General features: G+C 48.2%; 1 protein-coding gene across 1 annotated transcript; it reads left to right on the forward strand.

Annotated features, from left to right (window-relative positions):
- The first annotated feature begins 8,956 nt into the window (after positions 1–8,956).
- ppid (peptidylprolyl isomerase D) lies at positions 8,957–22,580 on the forward strand. The gene is made up of 10 exons (XM_004086470.4): positions 8,957–9,133; positions 9,647–9,787; positions 10,066–10,172; positions 16,574–16,762; positions 18,715–18,837; positions 19,286–19,392; positions 20,815–20,953; positions 21,183–21,269; positions 21,374–21,416; positions 22,239–22,580. The coding sequence occupies exons 1-10, from the start codon at positions 9,049–9,051 to the stop codon at positions 22,325–22,327; spliced, it is 1,110 nt and encodes a 369-aa protein (XP_004086518.1). The 5' UTR covers positions 8,957–9,048; the 3' UTR covers positions 22,328–22,580.

Here is a 22,580-nt window from a genome sequence, read left to right on the forward strand (position 1 = left end):
GTGAAGGCATAAGTATGCGTGCGTAACCAGTATTTGTATTGTGTACATGTTGACATGTGGACATTTTTGGAGCCAACAGGTGTGTTTATAACAGTTGAGTGTGTGTGTGGACAGGCCCCGCCCCTTCTAGATTTGTATTACCTCTAAACCTGACCGTAATAATAAACATTCAGAAACTTGTTGCTTTATGCTGCTTCATGGTCTTACCCCCCCCCCCTTCTATTATCACCCTCCTACCCCCCCCCCCCTTCTCTCTAACGTCCCTCTCTCTTCTTCCCTTCTTTCCTTTTCCATCCGGTCCAACACAAAAGATTTTCAAATATGATTAAAATGAATAAAGTTTGGCCTCAATTACAAAAGGGGTTTATTCAGACATACCTTTGGTTTGTCTGAATATTAATAACCCCTGTTGTTAAAGTAAAATATGTCCAACACAAGAAGACTTCAGCTCTCATCTGCCTGCCCAGCTGTTGGACAGGACAAGTTAAAAAAAAAAAAAAAGAACCACAAAGAACAGTTTCTGTGTGTCGGTGTGTGGCACTAAACTTTGGAACGGGGTAAGTAATGAGCTCAAACAATGTTCAAACATCCAAATATTCAAGAAAATGTATAAAGAAACTCTGATTTAAGGATATGAAGAGAAGAGGAGGTAATGATCAACAGGTGTTTGAAGAATTCTAAATACATGTGTAAACTTGATTTAGGTGAAATAATCAAAGCTCTTTTCATTACAGCAAATGAGTATTCTATTGTGTAAAGTGCAATAATGATTACTGAAATCTGTAAATTACAACCAATAAGCTATTTATTTTCTTTACTTGATCTGCAATGTGTAGCAATAATTACTGGTTTAATGTGATAGTATGTTCTAATAATAATCAATGATTATTACGTAATAGTTACCATTACTGTTTACTGAAATCATGAGTTAATGTTTTCTGAAGATAATCAATCATCAATAGGGACTGGATTTTGTTACTTGAAGAGAATCTATCTGATCAGAACCGGATTACAGAAACTGTAAAACTTTAAAATGAATGAACTCAGTAGGGGTGGGATTATATAAACTCGTTTTTTCCCACTCCTTTACAAGCAATAAATCAAACTCTACTTGATTTAGATAATGATCACTGTATTTAATTAAGCAAATGTGATTTAAGTGTCTTTTTTGTTTTGTTTTATTTTCTTTTTAATTATTATTATTAATGGTCTTTTTAATTTATACATTTTATCATTTTTGTAACGAGTTTTATAAATATGTGTTAATTCTTTATTGCTTTGACAACAATGCTTAAAATCAATCAAATCAGATCAAATCAAAACGTTATGTTCCCACCGCAGGACATTTTTATAAACAGGTCAGGTAACATCTTGTGTTTTTAGAAAACTTTATCAAGCAAAAAAAGAAAGCTCATTAAAGTTTTGTTAATTAATAAAATATTAATAATCTCTCATGGAATTTCCCCTTTTTTCCCAAGTGTAGAAAGAATCAGCTTTAATTCTAAGCTTCATGGCCAAAGCCATAAGTGAAACCCAGGAAGCTTGTTCTGTTTGTGTGAGGGAGAAGCTCTTTGTGAAGCAAACAAAAAAAACAGTTGTTGACAAGCTGTGCTTCTGGTAAACAAAGAGCATAAATCACCTACCATGAAAAATCAGTTACCATGGCGCCGCATGTGTGGCAGCTTATCTGGGCAGCTCTACCTTTTTGTGTTCCTTACTTTGAGTTTATTAATATTTTCTTCCAACTTATTTGTGTTTTTTGTATTTTTCAACAACTATTACGAAGTTCTGCGACAAAGGACAGGAACATCATTACTTTTGCTTTTTGTTTTTTTATTTTTCTCAACTTTTTGAACCGGCCTCGGGGGATCCGTTAGGATGCAGCTCCATTGTTTACACTCGAGATCAGCTGTTAGCTCTTGGACGAGTTGAGATTCTCCTCGCTGGAAAGCCAGATGTTCCAGCTGAAATACGGAAGAAACGACGAGGCTGCAGAGCTGGAGTTAAACGCCGGGAGAGAAGACGGAGGTACAAGCCATGTTTACCATCCGTTGCTATGGGAAACGTCCGCGCGCTCTCTATCAAGCTGGACGAGCTAACAGCGCTCATGCGTCTGCAGCGGGTGTACCGTGAGAGCAGCCTGCTGTGTTTCACCGAGACGTGGCTCCACCAGGACATGACAAAGTCCGTGGTCTCAGTTACTGGATTCACGCTGGTGCGGGCGGACCGGAGCGCGGCGCAGAGCGGAAAGAAGAAAGGCGGTGGTCTGGCGGTGTTCGTGAATGACAGGTGGTGTAACCCGAACCACATCACTGTGAAAGAACAGCACTGCAGCAAGGACATTGAACTGGTGGCAGTCAGCGTTCGGCCGTACTACCTTCCACGGGAGTTCTCCCATGTGCTGGTGGTGACTGTGTACGTCCCTCCGTCGGCTGACGCCGCTGTCGCTTGTGAGCGCGTGCACAGCACCGTGTCCCAGCTGCAGACACAACACCCGCAGGCCCTGATCCTGATTTCTGGGGACTTTAACCATGCATGCACCCCCCTCTCCGCTACCCTGTCCAACTTCACCCAGTATGTGAACTGTCATACGAGGGACAGAAAAACTCTGGACCTTTTCTATGCTAACATCAAGAATGCATATGCTTCTGCCCCCCTCCCCCCTTTAGGACGCTCTGATCACAACCTGGTCCATCTCTCCTCTGCGTACACTCCAGTGGTGAAACAGCAGAAACCACAGATTAAAACGGTGAAGATCTGGACTGAGGAGGTAACAGAGCGACTGAGGGACTGTTTTAGCACCACAGACTGGGACGTTCTCTGCAGTCCACACGGGGGGGGGGGGGGGGGGGGGGGGGGGCATTGACAGTCTCACTGACTGCATCACGGACTATGTCAATTTTTGTGTGGAAAACACAGTGCAAACAAAATCAGTGCAGTGTTTTTCCAACAATAAGCCCTGGGTCACTCCTGAGCTGAAGACCCTCCTAAATGAAAAGAAGAGGGCTTTTCTCTCTGGGGACAAGGAGGAGCTACGCAGAGTACAGAGGGACCTGAAATATAAGATCAGGAAGTGCAAAGACGCTACAGGAAGAAGCTGGAGCAGCGCCTGGAACAGAACAACATCCGTGATGTGTGGAGAGGTCTGAAACAGATCTCAGGACATGCTGAGGCTGGAAATGGTCGCCAGGTCACAGGTGACCAAGCCTGGGCAAATGAACTGAACCTGTTCTTTAACAGATTTGATTCTGCCCAGCCCCCAGTCTCCACCCACACGGCCCCCTCTTCACACCTTTCCAGCTCAGGCGTCTCCTCCCAGCTGCAGCTGTTACCACCTCAGCACCAAACAGTCCACTCTCCCCTTCTTCCAATAGAAGCAAAGGGACCCCCCCAACGACTCACAGCACCAGACCAGCCACCGCCCACCCATCCTCCAACCCCCCTCTGCCTCACCCCGAATCAGGTTAGGATGGAGTTAAGGAGAACAAAGGCCAGGAAGGCAACAGGCCCTGACAACATCACCTCCAGGCTCCTCAGGGAGTGTGCAGACCAGCTCTGTGAGGTGATGATGTTCATATTTAATATGAGCCTCAGACTGGAGAAGGTACCAGTCCTCTGGAGGACTTCCTGCCTGGTTCCGGTTCCAAAGGTACCTCGTCCTACGGAACCGAACCACTTCAGACCTGTCGCCTTGACTTCCCACCTGATGAAGGCTATGGAGAGGATCATCCTCAGCCATCTCCGCACTCAGGTGAGCTCAGCACTGGACCCGCTGCAGTTTGCATATCGACCAGGCATCGGGGTGGATGACGCCATCATCTACCTGCAGCATCGGGCCCTGTCTCACCTGGAGGCCCCTGGGAGCACTGTGAGAGTCATGTTTTTTGATTTCTCCAGTGCTTTCAACACAATTCAGCCATCACTGCTGAGGAGGAAGCTGGAGGTTGCAGGTGTGGACCAACATCTGGTTGCTTGGACCATCAGCTACCTCACAGACAGACCAGTTTGTGAGGCTGCGTGACTGTGTGTCTGATGTGGTGGTCTGCAGCACGGGGGCACCTCAAGGGACTGTGCTCTCCCCATTCCTGTTTACCCTGTACACATCAGACTTCACCTACGACTCCCACCACTGTCATCTGCAGAAGTTCTCAGATGACAGTGCCATTGTGGGTTGTGTATCAGGGGGGGATGAGCAGGAGTACAGGGGGTCATCACTGACTTTGTTAGCTGGTGTGAAGTTAACCACCTGCTGCTTAACACCAGCAAGACAAAGGAGCTGATACTGGACTTCAAGAGGTCCTCACCATCACAGTCACCGGTGAACATCCAGGGTTCAGACATTGAGGTCGTGGACACATTTAAATATCTGGGTGTTCACCTGAACAACAGACTGGACTGGTCCAACAACACGGATGCTCTGTACAGGAGGGGCCAGAGTGGCCTTCACCTGCTGAGGAGACTGAGGTCCTTTGGCGTGTGCAGACAGCTGCTGAGGACCTTTTACGACACTGTGGTGGCCTCAGTGGTCCTTTATGGAGTTGTGTGCTGGGCGGGGGGCAGTGCAGGCAGAAGCTTGAAGAGGCTTAACAAACTGGTTAGGAGGGCCGGCTCTGTCCTGGGCTGCACACTTGAGTCCATCGAGGAGGTGGCAGACAGGAGGATGTTAGCTAAGCTGACATCCATCATGGATAACCCCTCCCACCCCCTACACCAAACTGTAGAGGCGCTGACCAGCTCCTTCAGCACAAGACTGTTGCACCCTCAGTGTAAGAAGGAGCGCTACCGCAGGTCATTCCTCCCCACAGCCATCAGACTGTACAACACCGTGTCAAAGTGACACTCCACGGTCCCAGGGGTGTTTTTCTGTTTAGTCATTGATTCATTTACTTTTGTTGTAGTTGTTGTTTTTCAATTTTAAATTGTTTTTTGTTCCTGAACAGTTGTTTGTTTTTGTTCTTGGTGTGAACTTCATTAGTTATTTCTGTATTTTGAAAAAATTTGTAATGTTTTTTTACAGTTTACATGTTTTGCAGACCGCATGTTTTTTACACTTTTGCAGCTGTATTTATTTAATATTTATTTCTTTATTTAATAAGAATCTCATTTTTGATAATAATTTTTCATAATAATTTTAGTAATATTTTTAATTATCTAATATAAATGTAATTTGTGATGTCCTTTATTGATGTTATATTATATAGATTATTTCTGAATGTCGTGTTGCTGCCACAGATAAATGAAATTTCCCCATTGTGGGATTAATAAAGTCATCTATCTATCTATCTATCTATCTATCTATCTATCTATCTATCTATCTATCTATCTATCTATCTATCTATCTATCTATCTATCTATCTATCTATCTATCTATCTATCTATCTATCTATCTATCTATCTATCTATCTATCTATCTATCTATCTATCTATCTATCTATCTATCTATCTATCTATCTATCTATCTATCTATCTATCTATCTAAATACATTTCCCAAAGCCATATCTGCATTTCTGCATACTTGTACTCTATGAAGTTTATTTCTGTACCATCATTTTCATTTTCTTTGATCTGTGCTGGTCATTTTTAAGACCTCTTTAATTCAGATTTATGATCTAAAGAGCTACAGAAACTGCAGGATTAAGAGTCAGTAAACCATCTGAATGGTTTTTAGAGTTTAACACTCATAATCTGCCAAAACTGTTCAGTGTCTGAAGAACACAAGACGGTGCAGTGCTGTCTGCTTCCATGTTGGGTAATGAGTCCCTGACAGACTGCAACGTGTGGAAAGAAAAGGCCAAGAACAGCCTCAGGCGGTTGAGCAGGTCGTCCAATGATCAAAGGGTCGGCGGTTCGATCCCCGCTCCCCCCAGCCAACTGTCGTTGTGTCCTTGGGCAAGACACTTCACCCTCCTTGCCTCCAGTGTGGCTCCACTGGTGTGTGAATGTGAATGAATGATCCCGGTGATGGTCAGAGGGGCCGTAGGCACAAACTGGCAGCCCCGCCTCTGTCAGTCTGCCCCAGGGCAGTTGTGGCTACAACCATAGCTTACCGTCACCAAGTATGAATGAGGAGTGAATGAATAATGGACACACTGTAAGCGCTTTGAGCGTCTGGAAAAGCACAGATAAATCTAATCCATTATTATTGTTATTATTATTAACAAACACAAACGAATGACAACCCAACAGAACCAAAAGCAAACAGGCATCATTTGATGAAATCTATTGCTCCTCCTCTGGAACAGTTGGGTGGATTGCCCCGTATACATAGACTGCACCTGTTGGGTTGCCTGTTTTGGTCAGGCTGGACCTGCAGCGATCAGCAGGTGAAAGGACTCATGAGACTGATCACACACACACAAAAACACAGGAATACATTTCAATTCAAAGAAATGTGTGTTTCCCATGCGGTCTGCAGCAGACCAATATTTAATGAGGATATTGAAGGAGGCCATGACAAGAAAGTGCTAACAACCAGATGTTCCAACATAAGATGATTGGCATAAAACTATACGTGACATTTATGTTATGGAAAGACGGACATTTGTAATAAAGATGCAAACAGATAAAGGTTAGAGCTGGTGGGCAAAATAGGTCAAAACTATTGGACCGCTTAGACCAGACCTACTTTAGTTTCAATAAAAACTTCTCTACTACAGGATAACACATAGCAATGTGAGTTTAATTTTTTAATTTTTTCAAGGATGATGTGATTGACAGCTGTTCTGGTCTTTGTTCATGAAAAATTGAGAGGGAAAAGAGAGTAAAAAATCGTGATTATAAACACGTATTCTGATTTACTGACTGAAAATTTACATGATGTGAGATTATCTGTAACCTGGAAACAATGCAACGGCGTGAATACAATGACATTCCCTGTCATAATAAATAAATAAATTTAAAAAAATGTGTATTTCGATTCAATTTTATTTACATAGCCCAATATTACAACAATAGTCGTCTCAATGGGCTTCATGCCGGTGATTGTGTAATAAACATGAATCATAAAGAACATAAAGTCATAGAATTAAATAACTAATAACTAAAACAGACTAAAACAAACTGGGCGTCCCTGCTCTTAGACCCTACTTCTCTGTAAAGAAAAAACCTCAGGGGTGCCCACATGAAGGAGGAATCCTCCCCCAGGACGGACAGGCGATGTACCAGTTTCCTTTGAGAACCTAAATAAAAAGTCTGAAAATAAAATACATTTGACTTTGTTCACACCAGCAACGACTCCCACAAAATGAGTCGACTCTTTCTGTGTTTCAACAGGAAATGATGTTACCATTTTTGGTGAACTAATCAATTTAATTGCTTTCCTTTACGTCAACCTGAAACACTTTTACAACCTAAACAAGAAAAGTCTGTTTATTCCACACAGCAGTGCACAACAAATGCAGACCCCATTAGCCCATGAGAAAACCAAAGAGTCCGAAGGGACGTGACTGTGATGAAACATGACTCTTTTGAATGCAAACAAGTCTAATTCCATTAAAAATAAAAGAACTGTGTTGGTGAATTTGAAGGCAGGTTGTGTCCCGTCTCCCCGGGCGCCTCTGTCAAGCCTCTAATGGCTTCTTGTTTTCCCTCAGAAATGATGGATGATTCACGAGGATCCAGCAGAGTTTCACTGAAGTGGAGGGGGTCAACGGCAGATTGCGTTCGCCCCCCCCCTGTGAATGAAGAGCCTGACTGTTAATGAGACGTCTGACAAGTCATGCTTTAATCAGTGGAAAGGGGTGAATCTTCAGCACTTTCTTTGTTCGAACCCTCCAGCATCAATCAGTGTTCTCCCTGAAGGAGACCTGTTTCTGTGCACCTGTGAAAGTTCAGAACAAGTTTACGGCAGAGCTTTTTCTAACAGCATCTTTGTGTTCTCCAAATTTGATCTGGTGCAAGACAAAGTGGTCAGCTCTGATATGTTGAAAAGATCTGCTGAAGAAGGCGATGACACGTTAAAAAGTCCACTGATTCCGAAATACGGCTCAAAAATAACTGATATAACCGCGTAGGTCCCTTTAAACTTTCATAGAAAGTCTCTTATGATTGTCATCTGAGAAGCTCCAGGTAATCTGCCCCCATGGCTAAAGCAATCACATCCCCTCATGTCAAGTATAGATAACTCTGCAAGTTGTTTACCACAGGATGGAGTCATCCATTTCTACCAAAATGAGCCAAATAGACATCGATTTCATGGGGTCAGGGACCGTTTGTCTGTAACTGCATCACTGTGATGGGGTTGGCCCTGATCTAACCCCCCCGGCAGGCTGTGGCTGAACTGACTGAGAGGGAAACGTTTTTTAAGGATCCAGGCATCTTTTACTTCACACCATGTTTTTCCGGCTTCAAGATGTAAGTTTTAAGCAAAACTATAAAACAAACATTTAGCTTCATTTCTCAGGTTTTGTATTTGATTGAAATAAAGCAGAATCTGCAGAACCAAACTTAGACTGCATGGACAACTGCAACTTTGTCAGTATATCGACAAAACTATCTGAGGAATGTTTCCGGAACCTTGTTGAATCTGTGCCACCAATGATTAAGGCAGTTCTGAAGGCAAAGGGGGTCCAACCCAGTAATAGCAAGATGTACCAATAAAGTGGCTGTTCAGTGTATATTTTCTATCTCTGTATAGATATTTCTGTTGTTTGTCTTCTTTAGTTTTCTCTTTCTTTTGATTGATTGATAAAAAAAACAATTTAAATTTATTGCAAAATTTGTAAAAAAAAAAAAATCATTCTGAAGGGGAATTGTAATAAAATTATTCCTTCATCCTTTCTTAACACTGACTGTATGACATATACAATATACATTGGAGATGCATGAGAGGACTTTTACAGTCCTCGAAAATCCCATCAAATTGATTTTGTTTTGAAGTTTTAAAGCGGAAGTAAATTGAGTTTATTCAGAACTCCAGAGCAGCGTAGTGAGTTTGCTTTAATTTGAAAGTCCTGAAGCGGAAGTCGCGTAGACTTCATTCATCACGCCAAAACCAGCAGCGCTGCGTGCTAAAGCTAGCCTGGAGAAGTGAAGCAGTCCTCAGTAAAATGTCTCACCCAACACCGACCGACAGACCATCTAACCCCGAGAACCCCCGCGTCTTCTTCGATGTTGACATTGGAGGAGAAAGAGGTCAGAAAAGCATTTGGAGAGAAAAGCTCCTCGGGGCTAACGCAAGAGTTAGCCTGGTTAGCATAGCACACGGTGGCACGCTTATGGCTTCCAGGAACTTTTACGATGTTTTACCGGCTTTAGGAAACCCAGAGGGAGTTTATTTAAACAAACCCCGTTATTTGTGTTGACAAATAGACGCGGAGAACAGGATCCGGTCTTTCAGCTAAATGAATGAATGCGAGAGTGATGAAGGCGATGACCCGGTCCAAACTCAACGGACCTGTTCACGTGAAGACTGTCTGATCGTGCTGGTATTCAGAACCCACGTGTGCTCTGCATGAAGGAATCCATCAGTCAACCCCACTTTGATCATGGGACTTGTCATGATCCATAGCTGATTCGAGTTTTCCCTAAACGTGCAGCACTTTCCATCTCTGGGTGTTTTTTCTGTCTGAATAAAGGCTGGAGGCCGGTCAGGTGTGAATGAAACCTTGATTCCATAATGATAATCAAACTGTTGTGTGTCCTCAGCCGGCAGGATCGTCCTGGAGCTGTTTGCAGACGTGACTCCCAGGACGGCAGCAAACTTCCTGGCGCTCTGCACCGGAGAGAAAGGCATCGGCTCATCCACCGGGAAACCTCTGCACTTCAAAGGATGCCCCTTCCACAGAAGTAACCCCCCCAGCTCTTCCTCACTGACGGTGGATCCGTGCTGCTGACTTATAGCAATGTTGAATATGGAAATGTCCATCCAACAGACTGTCAGAGCACTGAATTATGGGAGCTCAAATGTTGGTTTACACAACAAAGATGTGGATCCATTTGACTGCATACATGATGCTGAACTGTTTGCTGGCTGCTAGTGCCTTGTTCATTTTCCTTTGTTTTCTTTGGTCAGGCCAGTAAAATAAACACGGATTTTGTTTTTTCCTAACATTTGTCGTTGACAGTCATTAAGAAATTCATGATCCAAGGAGGAGACTTTTCAAACCACAACGGCACCGGCGGGGAAAGTATCTACGGAGACAAGTTTGAGGATGAAAACTTCCATTACAAGGTGAAGCCGCCTCCATGATGGCTGAGCTGTTCCATTCTCCACAGAATGACGTGTTTTGATGAGCTTAATATGGTCTAATCCAGGGGGGTCAAACTCATTTTCACTGAGGGCCACATCAGCATAGTGTCTGTCCTCAAAGGGCCAGATATAACTTATACATGTAACTAAATGTAATGAAAAATAAATGTAACTACTCCTTATTGTTAAATAACTCATTATTTATTTATTATAACTTTTTAAAGTGACAATTCCAGTTTCATAGAAAACATATATTTGCTTGTTACTTTAGCATAAATCCTTTTAAATTAGATTCTGTCAGGTTAGGTTATATGGACAGTGTTTAAGTCCTAATGTAAAGTTGCACAATTCAACATTTCAAGTCTGATTACCCCTACGTATAAATAAAAACACACCAATTTTTTTTTTTTATTGTAAGAAATTAAAACTTTTCTGTCTCTCGCGGGCCACATAAATTGACATGGCGGGCCGCGTTTGGCCCCCGGGCCTTGAGTTTGACACGTGTGGTCTAATCCCTGTTTGCCAAAGAGCAGGCGTGTCACAGACTGTGGAGGTGGATGTGTTTGACTTTAAGGTTTACACTGTTCTGAACGTCTTTGTGTCTTTCTCCACTTGTTTTAGCTTTTTGACTGAACCTGGAATGATTCAGTTAGTTGTCCCATGAAAGAAACTCATTTTCTGCGGTCTTCTGTGGTCAGTGCTGGGGGCAGTGAGCCTGTGGAATCTGACCCCAACAATGCAGTCGTTTGATTATTAGACAGCACTTGTTGTCTCGCACACATGACGCTTTGCACAGAATCCTTCTTTTAAAACATGGGAGATTTTGACGGCTGAGCTGCTGACAAACGTCTCTGCAGCGGTCTCCTCAGGGGGCGGAGCCTCTGAACCTTACGCAGTTTTCAGATAAATCAAGAGACGGCAGAGAACTTTAGGGAGAGAGAGAGGTTCGGCCGCAGACTGTCCCTCTACACATGTGGACCGGCTATAATGCTGTCAAACATCCGGAGTCAGAGCCTTTGTCTCCAGGATCAAAGCAAAGGTCCAAATTCTCTATCAAACCTGTTTAAGTGAGAACACATCAGTCCTGGGCTCAGGTCTCTGCACTGACTCGGCTATCCGTGGTTGTATTTGTGAATGAATAAACAAGGAGAGGAAGACTCGCTGTTCTGGATCCAAGGCTAGCAGAGAGGGCAGCAGTGAGGGCAGCAGAGAGGGCAGCAGAGAGGGCAGCAGAGAGGGCAGCAGAGAGGGCAACAGAGAGGGCAGCAGAGAGGGCAGCAGTGAGGGCAACAGAGAGGGCAGCAGAGAGGGCAGCAGAGAGGGCAGCAGAGAGGGCAACAGAGAGGGCAGCAGAGAGGGCAGCAGAGAGGGCAGCAGAGAGGGCAACAGAGAGGGCAGCAGAGAGGGCAGCAGAGAGGGCAGCAGAGAGGGCAGCAGAGAGGGCAGCAGAGAGGGCAGCAGTGAGGGCAGCAGAGAGGGCAGCAGAGAGGGCAGCAGTGAGGGCAGCAGAGAGGGCAACAGAGAGGGCAGCAGAGAGGGCAGCAGAGAGGGCAGCAGAGAGGGCAACAGAGAGGGCAGCAGAGAGGGCAGCAGAGAGGGCAGCAGAGAGGGCAACAGAGAGGGCAGCAGAGAGGGCAACAGAGAGGGCAGCAGTGAGGGCAACAGAGAGGGCAGCAGAGAGGGCAACAGAGAGGGCAGCAGTGAGGGCAACAGAGAGGGCAGCAGAGAGGGCAGCAGAGAGGGCAGCAGAGAGGGCAGCAGAGAGGGCAGCAGAGAGGGCAACAGAGAGGGCAGCAGAGAGGGCAGCAGAGAGGGCAGCAGAGAGGGCAACAGAGAGGGCAGCAGAGAGGGCAACAGAGAGGGCAGCAGTGAGGGCAACAGAGAGGGCAGCAGAGAGGGCAGCAGAGAGGGCAGCAGAGAGGGCAACAGAGAGGGCAGCAGAGAGGGCAGCAGAGAGGGCAGCAGAGAGGGCAACAGAGAGGGCAGCAGAGAGGGCAGCAGAGAGGGCAGCAGAGAGGGCAGCAGAGAGGGCAGCAGAGAGGGCAGCAGTGAGGGCAGCAGAGAGGGCAGCAGAGAGGGCAGCAGTGAGGGCAGCAGAGAGGGCAGCAGAGAGGGCAACAGAGAGGGCAGCAGAGAGGGCAGCAGAGAGGGCAGCAGTGAGGGCAGCAGAGAGGGCAGCAGAGAGGGCAGCAGAGAGGGCAGCAGAGAGGGCAGCAGAGAGGGCAGCAGAGAGGGCAACAGTGAGGGCAGCAGAGAGGGCAGCAGTGAGGGCAGCAGAGAGGGCAGCAGAGAGGGCAGCAGAGAGGGCAGCAGAGAGGGCAGCAGAGAGGGCAGCAGAGAGGGCAACAGTGAGGGCAGCAGAGAGGGCAGCAGTGAGGGCAGCAGAGAGGGCAGCAGAGAGGGCAACAGTGAGGGCAGCAGAGAGGGCAGCAGTGAGGGCAGCAGAGAGGGCAGCAGAGAGGGCAGCAGAGAGGGCAGCAGAGAGGGCAACAGTGAGGGCAGCAGAGAGGGCAGCAGAGAGGGCAGCAGAGAGGGCAGCAGAGAGGGCAGCAGAGAGGGCAGCAGAGAGGGCAGCAGAGAGGGCAGCAGAGAGGGCAACAGTGAGGGCAGCAGAGAGGGCAGCAGAGAGGGCAGCAGAGAGGGCAGCAGAGAGGGCAACAGAGAGGGCAGCAGAGAGGGCAGCAGAGAGGGCAGCAGTGAGGGCAGCAGAGAGGGCAGCAGAGAGGGCAGCAGAGAGGGCAGCAGAGAGGGCAGCAGAGAGGGCAGCAGAGAGGGCAGCAGAGAGGGCAACAGTGAGGGCAGCAGAGAGGGCAGCAGTGAGGGCAGCAGAGAGGGCAACAGAGAGGGCAGCAGAGAGGGCAGCAGAGAGGGCAGCAGTGAGGGCAGCAGAGAGGGCAGCAGAGAGGGCAGCAGAGAGGGCAGCAGAGAGGGCAGCAGAGAGGGCAGCAGAGAGGGCAACAGTGAGGGCAGCAGAGAGGGCAGCAGTGAGGGCAGCAGAGAGGGCAGCAGAGAGGGCAGCAGAGAGGGCAGCAGAGAGGGCAACAGAGAGGGCAGCAGAGAGGGCAGCAGAGAGGGCAGCAGAGAGGGCAGCAGAGAGGGCAACAGTGAGGGCAGCAGAGAGGGCAGCAGTGAGGGCAGCAGAGAGGGCAACAGTGAGGGCAGCAGAGAGGGCAGCAGTGAGGGCAGCAGAGAGGGCAGCAGTGAGGGCAGCAGTGAGGGCAGCAGAGAGGGCAGCAGAGAGGGCAGCAGAGAGGGCAGCAGAGAGGGCAACAGAGAGGGCAGCAGAGAGGGCAGCAGAGAGGGCAGCAGAGAGGGCAACAGTGAGGGCAGCAGAGAGGGCAGCAGTGAGGGCAGCAGTGAGGGCAGCAGAGAGGGCAGCAGAGAGGGCAACAGAGAGGGCAGCAGAGAGGGCAGCAGAGAGGGCAGCAGAGAGGGCAGCAGAGAGGGCAACAGTGAGGGCAGCAGAGAGGGCAGCAGTGAGGGCAGCAGAGAGGGCAGCAGTGAGGGCAGCAGTGAGGGCAGCAGAGAGGGCAGCAGAGAGGGCAGCAGAGAGGGCAACAGAGAGGGCAGCAGTGAGGGCAGCAGTGAGGGCAGCAGAGAGGGCAGCAGTGAGGGCAGCAGAGAGGGCAACAGTGAGGGCAGCAGAGAGGGCAGCAGTGAGGGCAGCAGAGAGGGCAGCAGTGAGGGCAGCAGTGAGGGCAGCAGAGAGGGCAGCAGAGAGGGCAGCAGAGAGGGCAGCAGAGAGGGCAACAGAGAGGGCAGCAGAGAGGGCAGCAGAGAGGGCAGCAGAGAGGGCAGCAGAGAGGGCAACAGTGAGGGCAGCAGAGAGGGCAGCAGTGAGGGCAGCAGAGAGGGCAGCAGTGAGGGCAGCAGAGAGGGCAGCAGAGAGGGCAGCAGAGAGGGCAACAGAGAGGGCAACAGTGAGGGCAGCAATGAGGGCAGCAGTGAGGGCAGCAGTGAGGGCAGCAGTGAGGGCAGCAGAGAGGGCAGCAGAGAGGGCAGCAATGAGGGCAGCAGTGAGGGCAGCAGTGAGGGCAGCAGAGAGGGCAGCAGTGAGGGCAGCAATGAGGGCAGCAGTGAGGGCAGCAGAGAGGGCAGCAGAGAGGGCAGCAGAGAGGGCAGCAGTGAGGGCAGCAGTGAGGGCAGCAGTGAGGGCAGCAGTGAGGGCAGCAGAGAGGGCAGCAATGAGGGCAGCAGTGAGGGCAGCAGAGAGGGCAGCAGTGAGGGCAGCAGTGAGGGCAGCAGAGAGGGCAGCAGAGAGGGCAGCAGTGAGGGCAGCAGAGAGGGCAGCAGAGAGGGCAGCAGAGAGGGCAGCAGAGAGGGCAGCAGTGAGGGCAGCAGAGAGGGCAGCAGTGAGGGCAGCAGAGAGGGCAGCAGAGAGGGCAGCAGAGAGGGCAACAGAGAGGGCAACAGTGAGGGCAGCAGTGAGGGCAGCAGTGAGGGCAGCAGAGAGGGCAGCAGTGAGGGCAGCAGTGAGGGCAGCAGTGAGGGCAGCAGTGAGGGCAGCAGTGAGGGCAGCAGAGAGGGCAGCAGAGAGGGCAGCAGAGAGGGCAGCAGAGAGGGCAACAGAGAGGGCAGCAGAGAGGGCAGCAGTGAGGGCAGCAGAGAGGGCAGCAGAGAGGGCAGCAGAGAGGGCAGCAGAGAGGGCAGCAGAGAGGGCAGCAGAGAGGGCAGCAGTGAGGGCAGCAGAGAGGGCAGCAGAGAGGGCAACAGAGAGGGCAGCAATGAGGGCAGCAGTGAGGGCAGCAGAGAGGGAAGCAGAGGGCAGCAGAGAGGGCAGCAGAGGGCAGCAGAGAGGGCAGCAGTGAGGGCAGCAGAGAGGGCAGCAGAGAGGGCAACAGAGAGGGCAACAGAGAGGGCAGCAGTGAGGGCAGCAGTGAGGGCAGCAGAGAGGGCAGCAGTGAGGGCAGCAGTGAGGGCAACAGAGAGGGCAGCAGTGAGGGCAGCAGTGAGGGCAGCAGAGAGGGCAACAGAGAGGGCAGCAGAGAGGGCAGCAGTGAGGGCAGCAGAGAGGGCAGCAGTGAGGGCAGCAGAGAGGGCAGCAGAGAGGGCAACAGAGAGGGCAGCAGAGAGGGCAGCAGTGAGGGCAACAGAGAGGGCAGCAGAGAGGGCAGCAGTGAGGGCAACAGAGAGGGCAGCAGAGAGGGCAGCAGTGAGGGCAACAGAGAGGGCAGCAGAGAGGGCAGCAGTGAGGGCAACAGAGAGGGCAGCAGTGAGGGCAGCAGTGAGGGCAACAGAGAGGGCAGCAGTGAGGGCAGCAGAGAGGGCAGCAGCGTCATCCTGTCTATTTTCCAGACATATTAATGTCCTCATTAGTGAAGCTAATGTCATGATTGTCTGCACCGTCATGTTTTCCAGGAAGCAACCTACGGGAGTTTGACAGATTTACGTCATTGTATATTGATCACATTTTCCAAAATCAATCAGCAAGAATTGGATTTCTACCCACTATTAGATTTTGTAGGGACCCATTGTTACATCATTTCTGGTCGTCGTGAAAAAAAGCAAATGTCTGCAGCTCGTGCAGAGTTCAACCTTCTGAGCAGGTAGAAAGATGAAGCTCTGAACATCAGTTTTCATGTCTCTACTGGCTTACTACTCTACTTTTGGACACACTTCACTTTTATTACTAGTAAAGAACTGCGTTACTGTCCTGGAGCTGTTTAGACCTGTTTCTGGAGCTTCCTCCTTTAGGATTTTATCTGCTGTGGAGGTCAGTGGGACAGACTCAGACTGTTTTTATTTAGCTCTAACCAGGCCTGCACAGTAAATCGCAAATATGCATATCATGCATATACCTGCAATACGCATAGCGCAAAATACAGCAAAAATTGCGATAAATGCTTCCCCTAAATGTGCTAAGACAATTTTTTACGAATAAAAATAATTTCATTGATGCACTTGACCAATCAGATGGAGCCCTTCATGTTGGATGGTTGCCTCTCATAGACTAGTGTCATTTGTGGTATAATTTAAGTTATGTTGACTCTTATTTAAATGTAACTGTTGCAGCTAAATGGAAATGAGACTTTGAACTGTTTGTTCATGTATAGCAAGTTATATCGTCATGGCAACATAGATCACTAATATGGCAGATCACTTGATTTCCTCATATGGTGCAGCCCTAGCTTTAACCCTGTTATGCCATTGATCCCAATGAATCTTTTATTAATATTCTGATTTTTGTATGGATTTCTTCTTCTAATGTTCATGATGATGATTGTAGAAATGTGACAGTTCACTTGGGTTGTTATTCTGATGCAGTAATGTGTGTTTGTTATTAGGTGAGAAGATTCATTCCAGCTTTAGGATTCAGAGGGTGTGGTATTAAAAGGATGCATGGCTGTCTACAGGCGTCTGCTTTGTGTTTTCTCCTGCTGCAGCACGACAAAGTGGGTCTACTGAGCATGGCCAACGCGGGGCCCAACACCAACGGCTCCCAGTTCTTCATCACTACGGTGGCCACGCCGCACCTGGATGGAAAACACGTGGTGTTCGGACAGGTGCTGAAGGGAATGGGAGTGGTTAAAACGCTGGAAGCTGTTGAGACCGAGGAAGATGCTCCCGTCAAGGTGAGCTGATGAACACAATTCAGAATCTTCACCACATCATTTATTACTTTGGACAGTCTTCAATGTTTTGAAAAATAAAGGCCGGTCTTTTTCCGTTTCCCATCAAACACAGTATTCCACAGGAGGAGCTTAGATGCTGCAGAACTCTGGGAAAAGTACTTTCAGCAGTTTGTGATTCTGAAGTGGGAGGGGTTTCTGACACTGCTGGCCCCTCCCATCAGATATGTGAGGCCAATGACTGTATAAGAAAACTGGACTGAGTCCCCCAGCGTCCTAACAGGAAGTACCTGCTGGCTCCAGGAATCCCATAGACCTCTGGAGAGAAATAAACAGCTGTTAGATATTCTATTGGTCAGAAGAAGCGTTCTGGATTCTTTCTGATACCTTTGTAAACATGTTCTTATTAACCCTCATTTTTTCTGTAATGCATTTATTCAGGTTATAAACTGACCGATCAGACGCCTGAATAGTGTGTGGCCTCACTACGAATGTTGGAAACGTGTGATTGACAGGTTTTGTGTGGTAGGAGTGTAGACTTCTAACAAACTCACCCCTGATATGCCAGAGTGGTTGCCATAGAGATGGTGACTCAAGCCTAGATCAATCACGGCTTACTGATCTAGTCTGGCTCCTAGTTATGAGCAAATGGCAACTGAATGGACTTCAATTTGTTGGATCTGGTAGTTAGTCATCTTCTACGGATGATGTCACGCTCACTCGGTCCAGTGTGAGCCTCGCCATCTTTAGCCAGGTCCGGCTTTCAGGTCCTTCAGGTTTGGACTGTTCTTTCAGTTGGTTCTTTGCGATTTGGACCGCTGTCAGTTTGTCAGTCACACACACGGTTCTGGAACTCTGCTCCAGCTCTCAACATTCGTATGGTCAAGGCCCCCCCCCCCCATCACCATGGTAACCAGTGATTAGTTAGGAATGTAAACGTTTGTTGTGTTTATGCTGACTGGTTGGTTGTTTTTTTCTTTCTATTTTGCAGTTTGAGCTTAAATTGAGCTAAATAGTAAAGAAATGTGGGTTTTGAACATGCACTGATTGACTTCTTAGGTTCTTCTGTTATCAGACACGGTTGGTTTTTTTCACATACCTGACATGTTTCGCCAGACGTCTTCTGTCTTCATCCCGTACCGGTATGTTAAAAAAAACACACAACCCTTGTCTGATAACAGAAGAACCTAAGAAGTCAGTTAATAATACAGGCACTATGGACGGTATTGAACTAACGTGCATTGATGCGCAGCAGAGCTGAGTTTGGGGGTCGGACATCTTCCTCTAGGCCTCTTTCCTGGTAGCTCTAACCTTCCCAACATCATCGCCGTTCCTCCTCTCAACGTGTCCAAACCATCCCCGTCTGCTTCCCATGACGCTCTTTAGTCACACATCACACCTGAAACCTTCCTCCACCCACTGCACACGTCTCTTCAGGTGGATGAACTTTGGTCACTGACGGGATTTGTGCATCATTGCCAGATGCATTCTAGTGTTTGTCTTGCACCTCCATCACCCTTCTTTTCCCTCGAAGCTGCAACGCTCGATGAAGAACCGTGTGCTGCTGATTGATCAGAATGTCAGTGATGTTCAGCTGCCGCTCTGCTGTCTGCCCTCCTCTTCACACTGCAAACTGATGAGAAATTCAGCTGATGAAGAGCACAAAGCTGTTGTGTTCCTCTGCGTGGAAGTGGAACTATGTACTTCCCTGCTTCCTGTCTCGTCTTTATTCTTTGGTGAGATTCTGTCTTGGAAGGTCCAGTTGTTTTTTTCTGGTTTCTCAGAAAGCTACTACTTTTTTTTTAACAGTAACAAAAAAAGCAACTGTTGGCATTTCTGACAATCAGCTCCCACCCTTCCTCCATACTGACGCTGTTCCTGAACGCCACATTCCGATGACTGTCCCTGCCTGGACTCCCACAGGAATGTCTGAATCCAGGTTTCTGTCTGTGCAGCCTTGTGTCATCGCTGACTGTGGGGAGCACAAGGACGGCGACAGCTGGGGCGCCCCAGCGGGCGACGGCACGGGAGACGCCCACCCAGACTTCCCCGAGGACTCGGACGTGGACTTTAAAGACGTGAGTGTCACAGCGGGCTTTGATCTTCAAGGACTCTGCTTCCGTCTGGCAGATGGGATCAGACGGCGCTGAGAGGACCAGCACGCCACTTCTGGAAATGTTTGTCACTGACTGCACAATCAGGCAGCAGGGCAGATAAGAAGAGACTTTGGTGTGTTTTGGATTACATTTTCTGTGTTTGATGCTGCGAGTGCATTTAAATCAATTCAATGGCAGGTTTGCTGAATATTTGCTTTGATGTTATTGGAGTTTCTGTCTTGTTTTTCCACCGTCCTGTCCAGTAGACTTTCAGGGTTGTAATGATTTTTGTTTTTCTAACTTTGTCCCCCTAAGAAAGAACAATATTGCCTGAAGCTGTAGAAATAAACAGATTGAATCATGTATATTTTGAAAATGAAAAAGCCGATTTAAGCCCCTCCACTGTTGTTTAATCTTCTTCTCCTTTCAGGTTGACAAAGTTCTGTCAGTTGCTGAAGACGTGAAGAATATTGGAAACAGCCTTTTTAAGAACCAGGACTGGAAAGCTGCAGTCAACAAATATAGTAAAGCCCTTAGGTAAAGCACACTGAAGTCTGTGTGTGTGTGTGTGTGTGTGTGTGTGTGGGTGTGTGTGTGTGTGTGTGTGTGTGTGGTTGACTTTCAGACAGTCACGCTGACTTACAGGTGGGCATTTCAGATGCACACTTTCAAGGCAGCCGTGAAATGAGTGATAATCTGCCTAAAATGAAACGACTTTCAAACGCTGAGTCCAAAATCAGCTTGAAGAGCCACGCAGCAGTTAAGCATCGAGTGGACGGCCGGCTGGACGCTATCGCCTGCACCCTGTTCTTGGTCAACTAGATGTAAAGAACGGTGTTCACCCCTGCCTTTGTGTGTGATGTGGATGCAGGTTTCAGTCCCACCCAGTGATCAGAATGTTCTGTAGTGCCGTGCAGGTTTAAGGCATGATGCCCATGTTAGAAACTTGTCTGTGAGCTACACTGCTGGAAAGAGTTGAGCTGCTTTACTTCTCAATAGATGTATCTATGTGTTTTTTCAAAGCTGAGACAAAGCAGGGAAAGAGCCACCCACACGTCACTTTGTGTTTGTTGAAAACAAACCCTCACCTCTGTGTCCTGGATGTCTTCTCCTCGTTTCAGGGAGTCACTGAACCTTTTTGGGGGTTTGATCTCAAGGGTCCAAAAGGATCCAAGTGTTTGATAAATCTTGGATAAACATATTTGATGTAACCCGATTTTGGATGTAAACCCATTTCTTCCCCGTCTCAGCATGGACACTGCCAACAGGCCGTTGAGCAAGGCTTTTGTCTTTCTGTCTTTCTGACCAGCTTCATCATTGACACAAATTTTCCCAAGCATTTTCAAAAAAACACTCAAAAAAAACGTCCCACATGTTGCCATGGACTCAGTGACTCAGCCCCTCCCACAGTATAGACAGCTGAATCAGGCTCAGGACACAGTGCAGGTTCTGGGCCCCACTGTTCTTCAATACGCTTATTTTTGGCACTCCCACTCTGTTTGCCTCATTTGGGATCAAACCTTCATGCTCAGTTATGCTAGCTTGTTCAGCTGATTTCTTTTTTTACATTGCTCAATTAGGACGTAGCATTACGCCTGCTCTGTGAGTGAAGTCTTGGGTTCTGACGGTTCTGTAAAGTTCTGTTGACACTTGACTTCTAGCATTTGTTTCCTTCTCTGAGTTTTTTCGCCTCTGCTTACAGTTTAACACATTTCCTCTTGTGGAATGAGTGAGTGAGTAAACTTTGATCGATCTCATCTTATTAAATCTTCACATCACAATATTCAAATTCCTTCTCATTCTGCTGTACTTTTTGATGACATCACATGGTGATCAGACATCCTGAGCTGCCTGTCGTGTATTCATCCTGTTGATAACCTGCTATTGGGGCTTCCTTTGCATTGTTCTTCTCCCATTTCCAGGTTGAAGCTCTAACAAAGGTTTCACTCACCTCCTCAGGTACCTGGAGGTGGGAGGAGATCACCTGGACAAGGAGAGCCAGAAGCTGGAAGCCACGATGCTCAGCTGCCACCTGAATACGGCTGCTTGTAAACTGAAGATGCAGCTGTGGCAGGAAGCTGTGGACAGCTGCAATGAGGTGACCGAGCACATGGCTCTTCTGCTTCTTCCTGCTGTAGTTTCCAACATTCATCTGTTAAGATAGAAGTCGAGAAAATGCAAAATTCAAGCTAACTAGTTCTGACGGTAAAAACATTCCAACAGCTGGGGGGCGAGAGCTGACCGTATCAGCATCCACAGGCGCCTTCATGAAATGTTCCATGTTTATGTAAGCAGCTCAGAAGGATGACGTGTGATCTTGGTTCCAGGCTCTGGAGCTGAACCAGTCCAACCCCAAGGCTCTCTTCCGGCGGGCCCAGGCCTGGCAGGGGTTGAAGGAGAACGGCAAAGCCATGGTAACCTCATCGAAGCAGCCACTGATCAGACATTCAGCAGCTGAGCGGGAGCTGGTTCACACTAAGATCTAATAACAGCAGATTTCCTGATTCTCACCTGACAGGCGGATCTGAAGAAAGCTCAGGAAGTCGCTCCCGAAGACAAAGGTGAGGAATTAGAAAGACAAGAGGAAGAATGCTGGCTGCTGTCTGATTGGTGGGATGGACAGATGTCATGGTTTGTCATGTGCAGTATTATTCAACTGAGGATAAACATGTCTATGTAACATCCTGGACTGCACAGTGGTGCAGTGGTTAGCGCTCTGGGCTCACAGTAAGAAGGCCCCTGGTTCAAGGCCCCTGGGGGACCAGAACACCAACCGTTCTGTGTGGAGTTTGCGTGTTCTCCCCGTGCATGCGTGGGTTTTCTCTGGGGAATCCGGCTTCCTCCCACCGTCCAGAAACCTGCTGGTTACTCTAAATTGTCCTTAGGTGTGTATATGGGTGTGTGATTGTGACCCTGCGACAGACTGGCGACCTGTCCAGGGTGTCCACTGCCTTCACCCACGAGTGGCCGGGATAGGCTCCTCCCAGTGACCCTGAAAGGGAACAAACGGTCCAGGAGACGAATGAATGTCGGTTGCTGTTCATTGAAGTTGTGGTGGAGGCGGTCGGCTCTGAAGCAGCTGTTTCATGACGTGTGGGGGGGTGCAGTGACCAGCTTCCTGGTTTTGTCAGAGTTGCTGTGCTGACTGCAGCCCAGCTCCCTTTGAGTCCAGACGCTTTTCTCTTCCGGATATTTTAAGCTGTTTTATTAGCTGCAGGCTGGAGATAAGAGCTATCAGCACGCTTCCCGCTGACGCCGTCTGTTTTCCTTGAACCAAAGTCAGCGTGCAGAAAAATAGAGCAGGAGGGCAAACGGGGACTCCAGCACAGAGTCACGGGCAGAAAACAGCATTTGTTTGTGATAAAACGTGCTTCTGTTGACAGCCATCACCAACGAGATGAAGAAAGTCCACCTGAAGATCCAGGAGGAGAAGGAGAGGGAGAAGAAAATCTACGCCAAAATGTTTGCGTGAATCTCGGGGTCGGGGCTCAAACCCTGCAGCTTCTCTGAACTCGGCCGCTGGAGTCCCACGAGCGCGAGCCGGGATCACCTGGGGACGCACCTGTGCACGGCGGCGCTGTGCTGAGACCCGGCTGCATGCAACTGGAACACGTTTGGGTTTGTCTGATGCTCAACACTGGCCTGTTTCTGGAGTTTGATGTTTAGGAAAGTTCATGTTTTATTTATGCGTCTCACTGAGGTCAATAAACCAAAAGAAACATCAA

This window comes from Oryzias latipes, chromosome 10 (genome assembly GCF_002234675.1).
Source record: "Oryzias latipes chromosome 10, ASM223467v1".
NCBI classification, from domain to species: Eukaryota; Metazoa; Chordata; class Actinopteri; order Beloniformes; family Adrianichthyidae; genus Oryzias; species Oryzias latipes.

What these genes read in the sequence shown, in the direction of transcription:
- ppid (XM_004086470.4), top strand. Translation starts at nt 9,049, where the DNA reads ATGTCTCACCCAACACCGACCGACAGACCATCTAACCCCGAGAACCCC. An exon ending in AGGAAGATGCTCCCGTCAAG is followed by an intron (nt 16,763 to 18,714) that starts GTGAGCTGATGA and finishes CTGTCTGTGCAG; the next exon opens with CCTTGTGTCATCGCTGACTG. An exon ending in CGGACGTGGACTTTAAAGAC is followed by an intron (nt 18,838 to 19,285) that starts GTGAGTGTCACA and finishes TTCTCCTTTCAG; the next exon opens with GTTGACAAAGTTCTGTCAGT.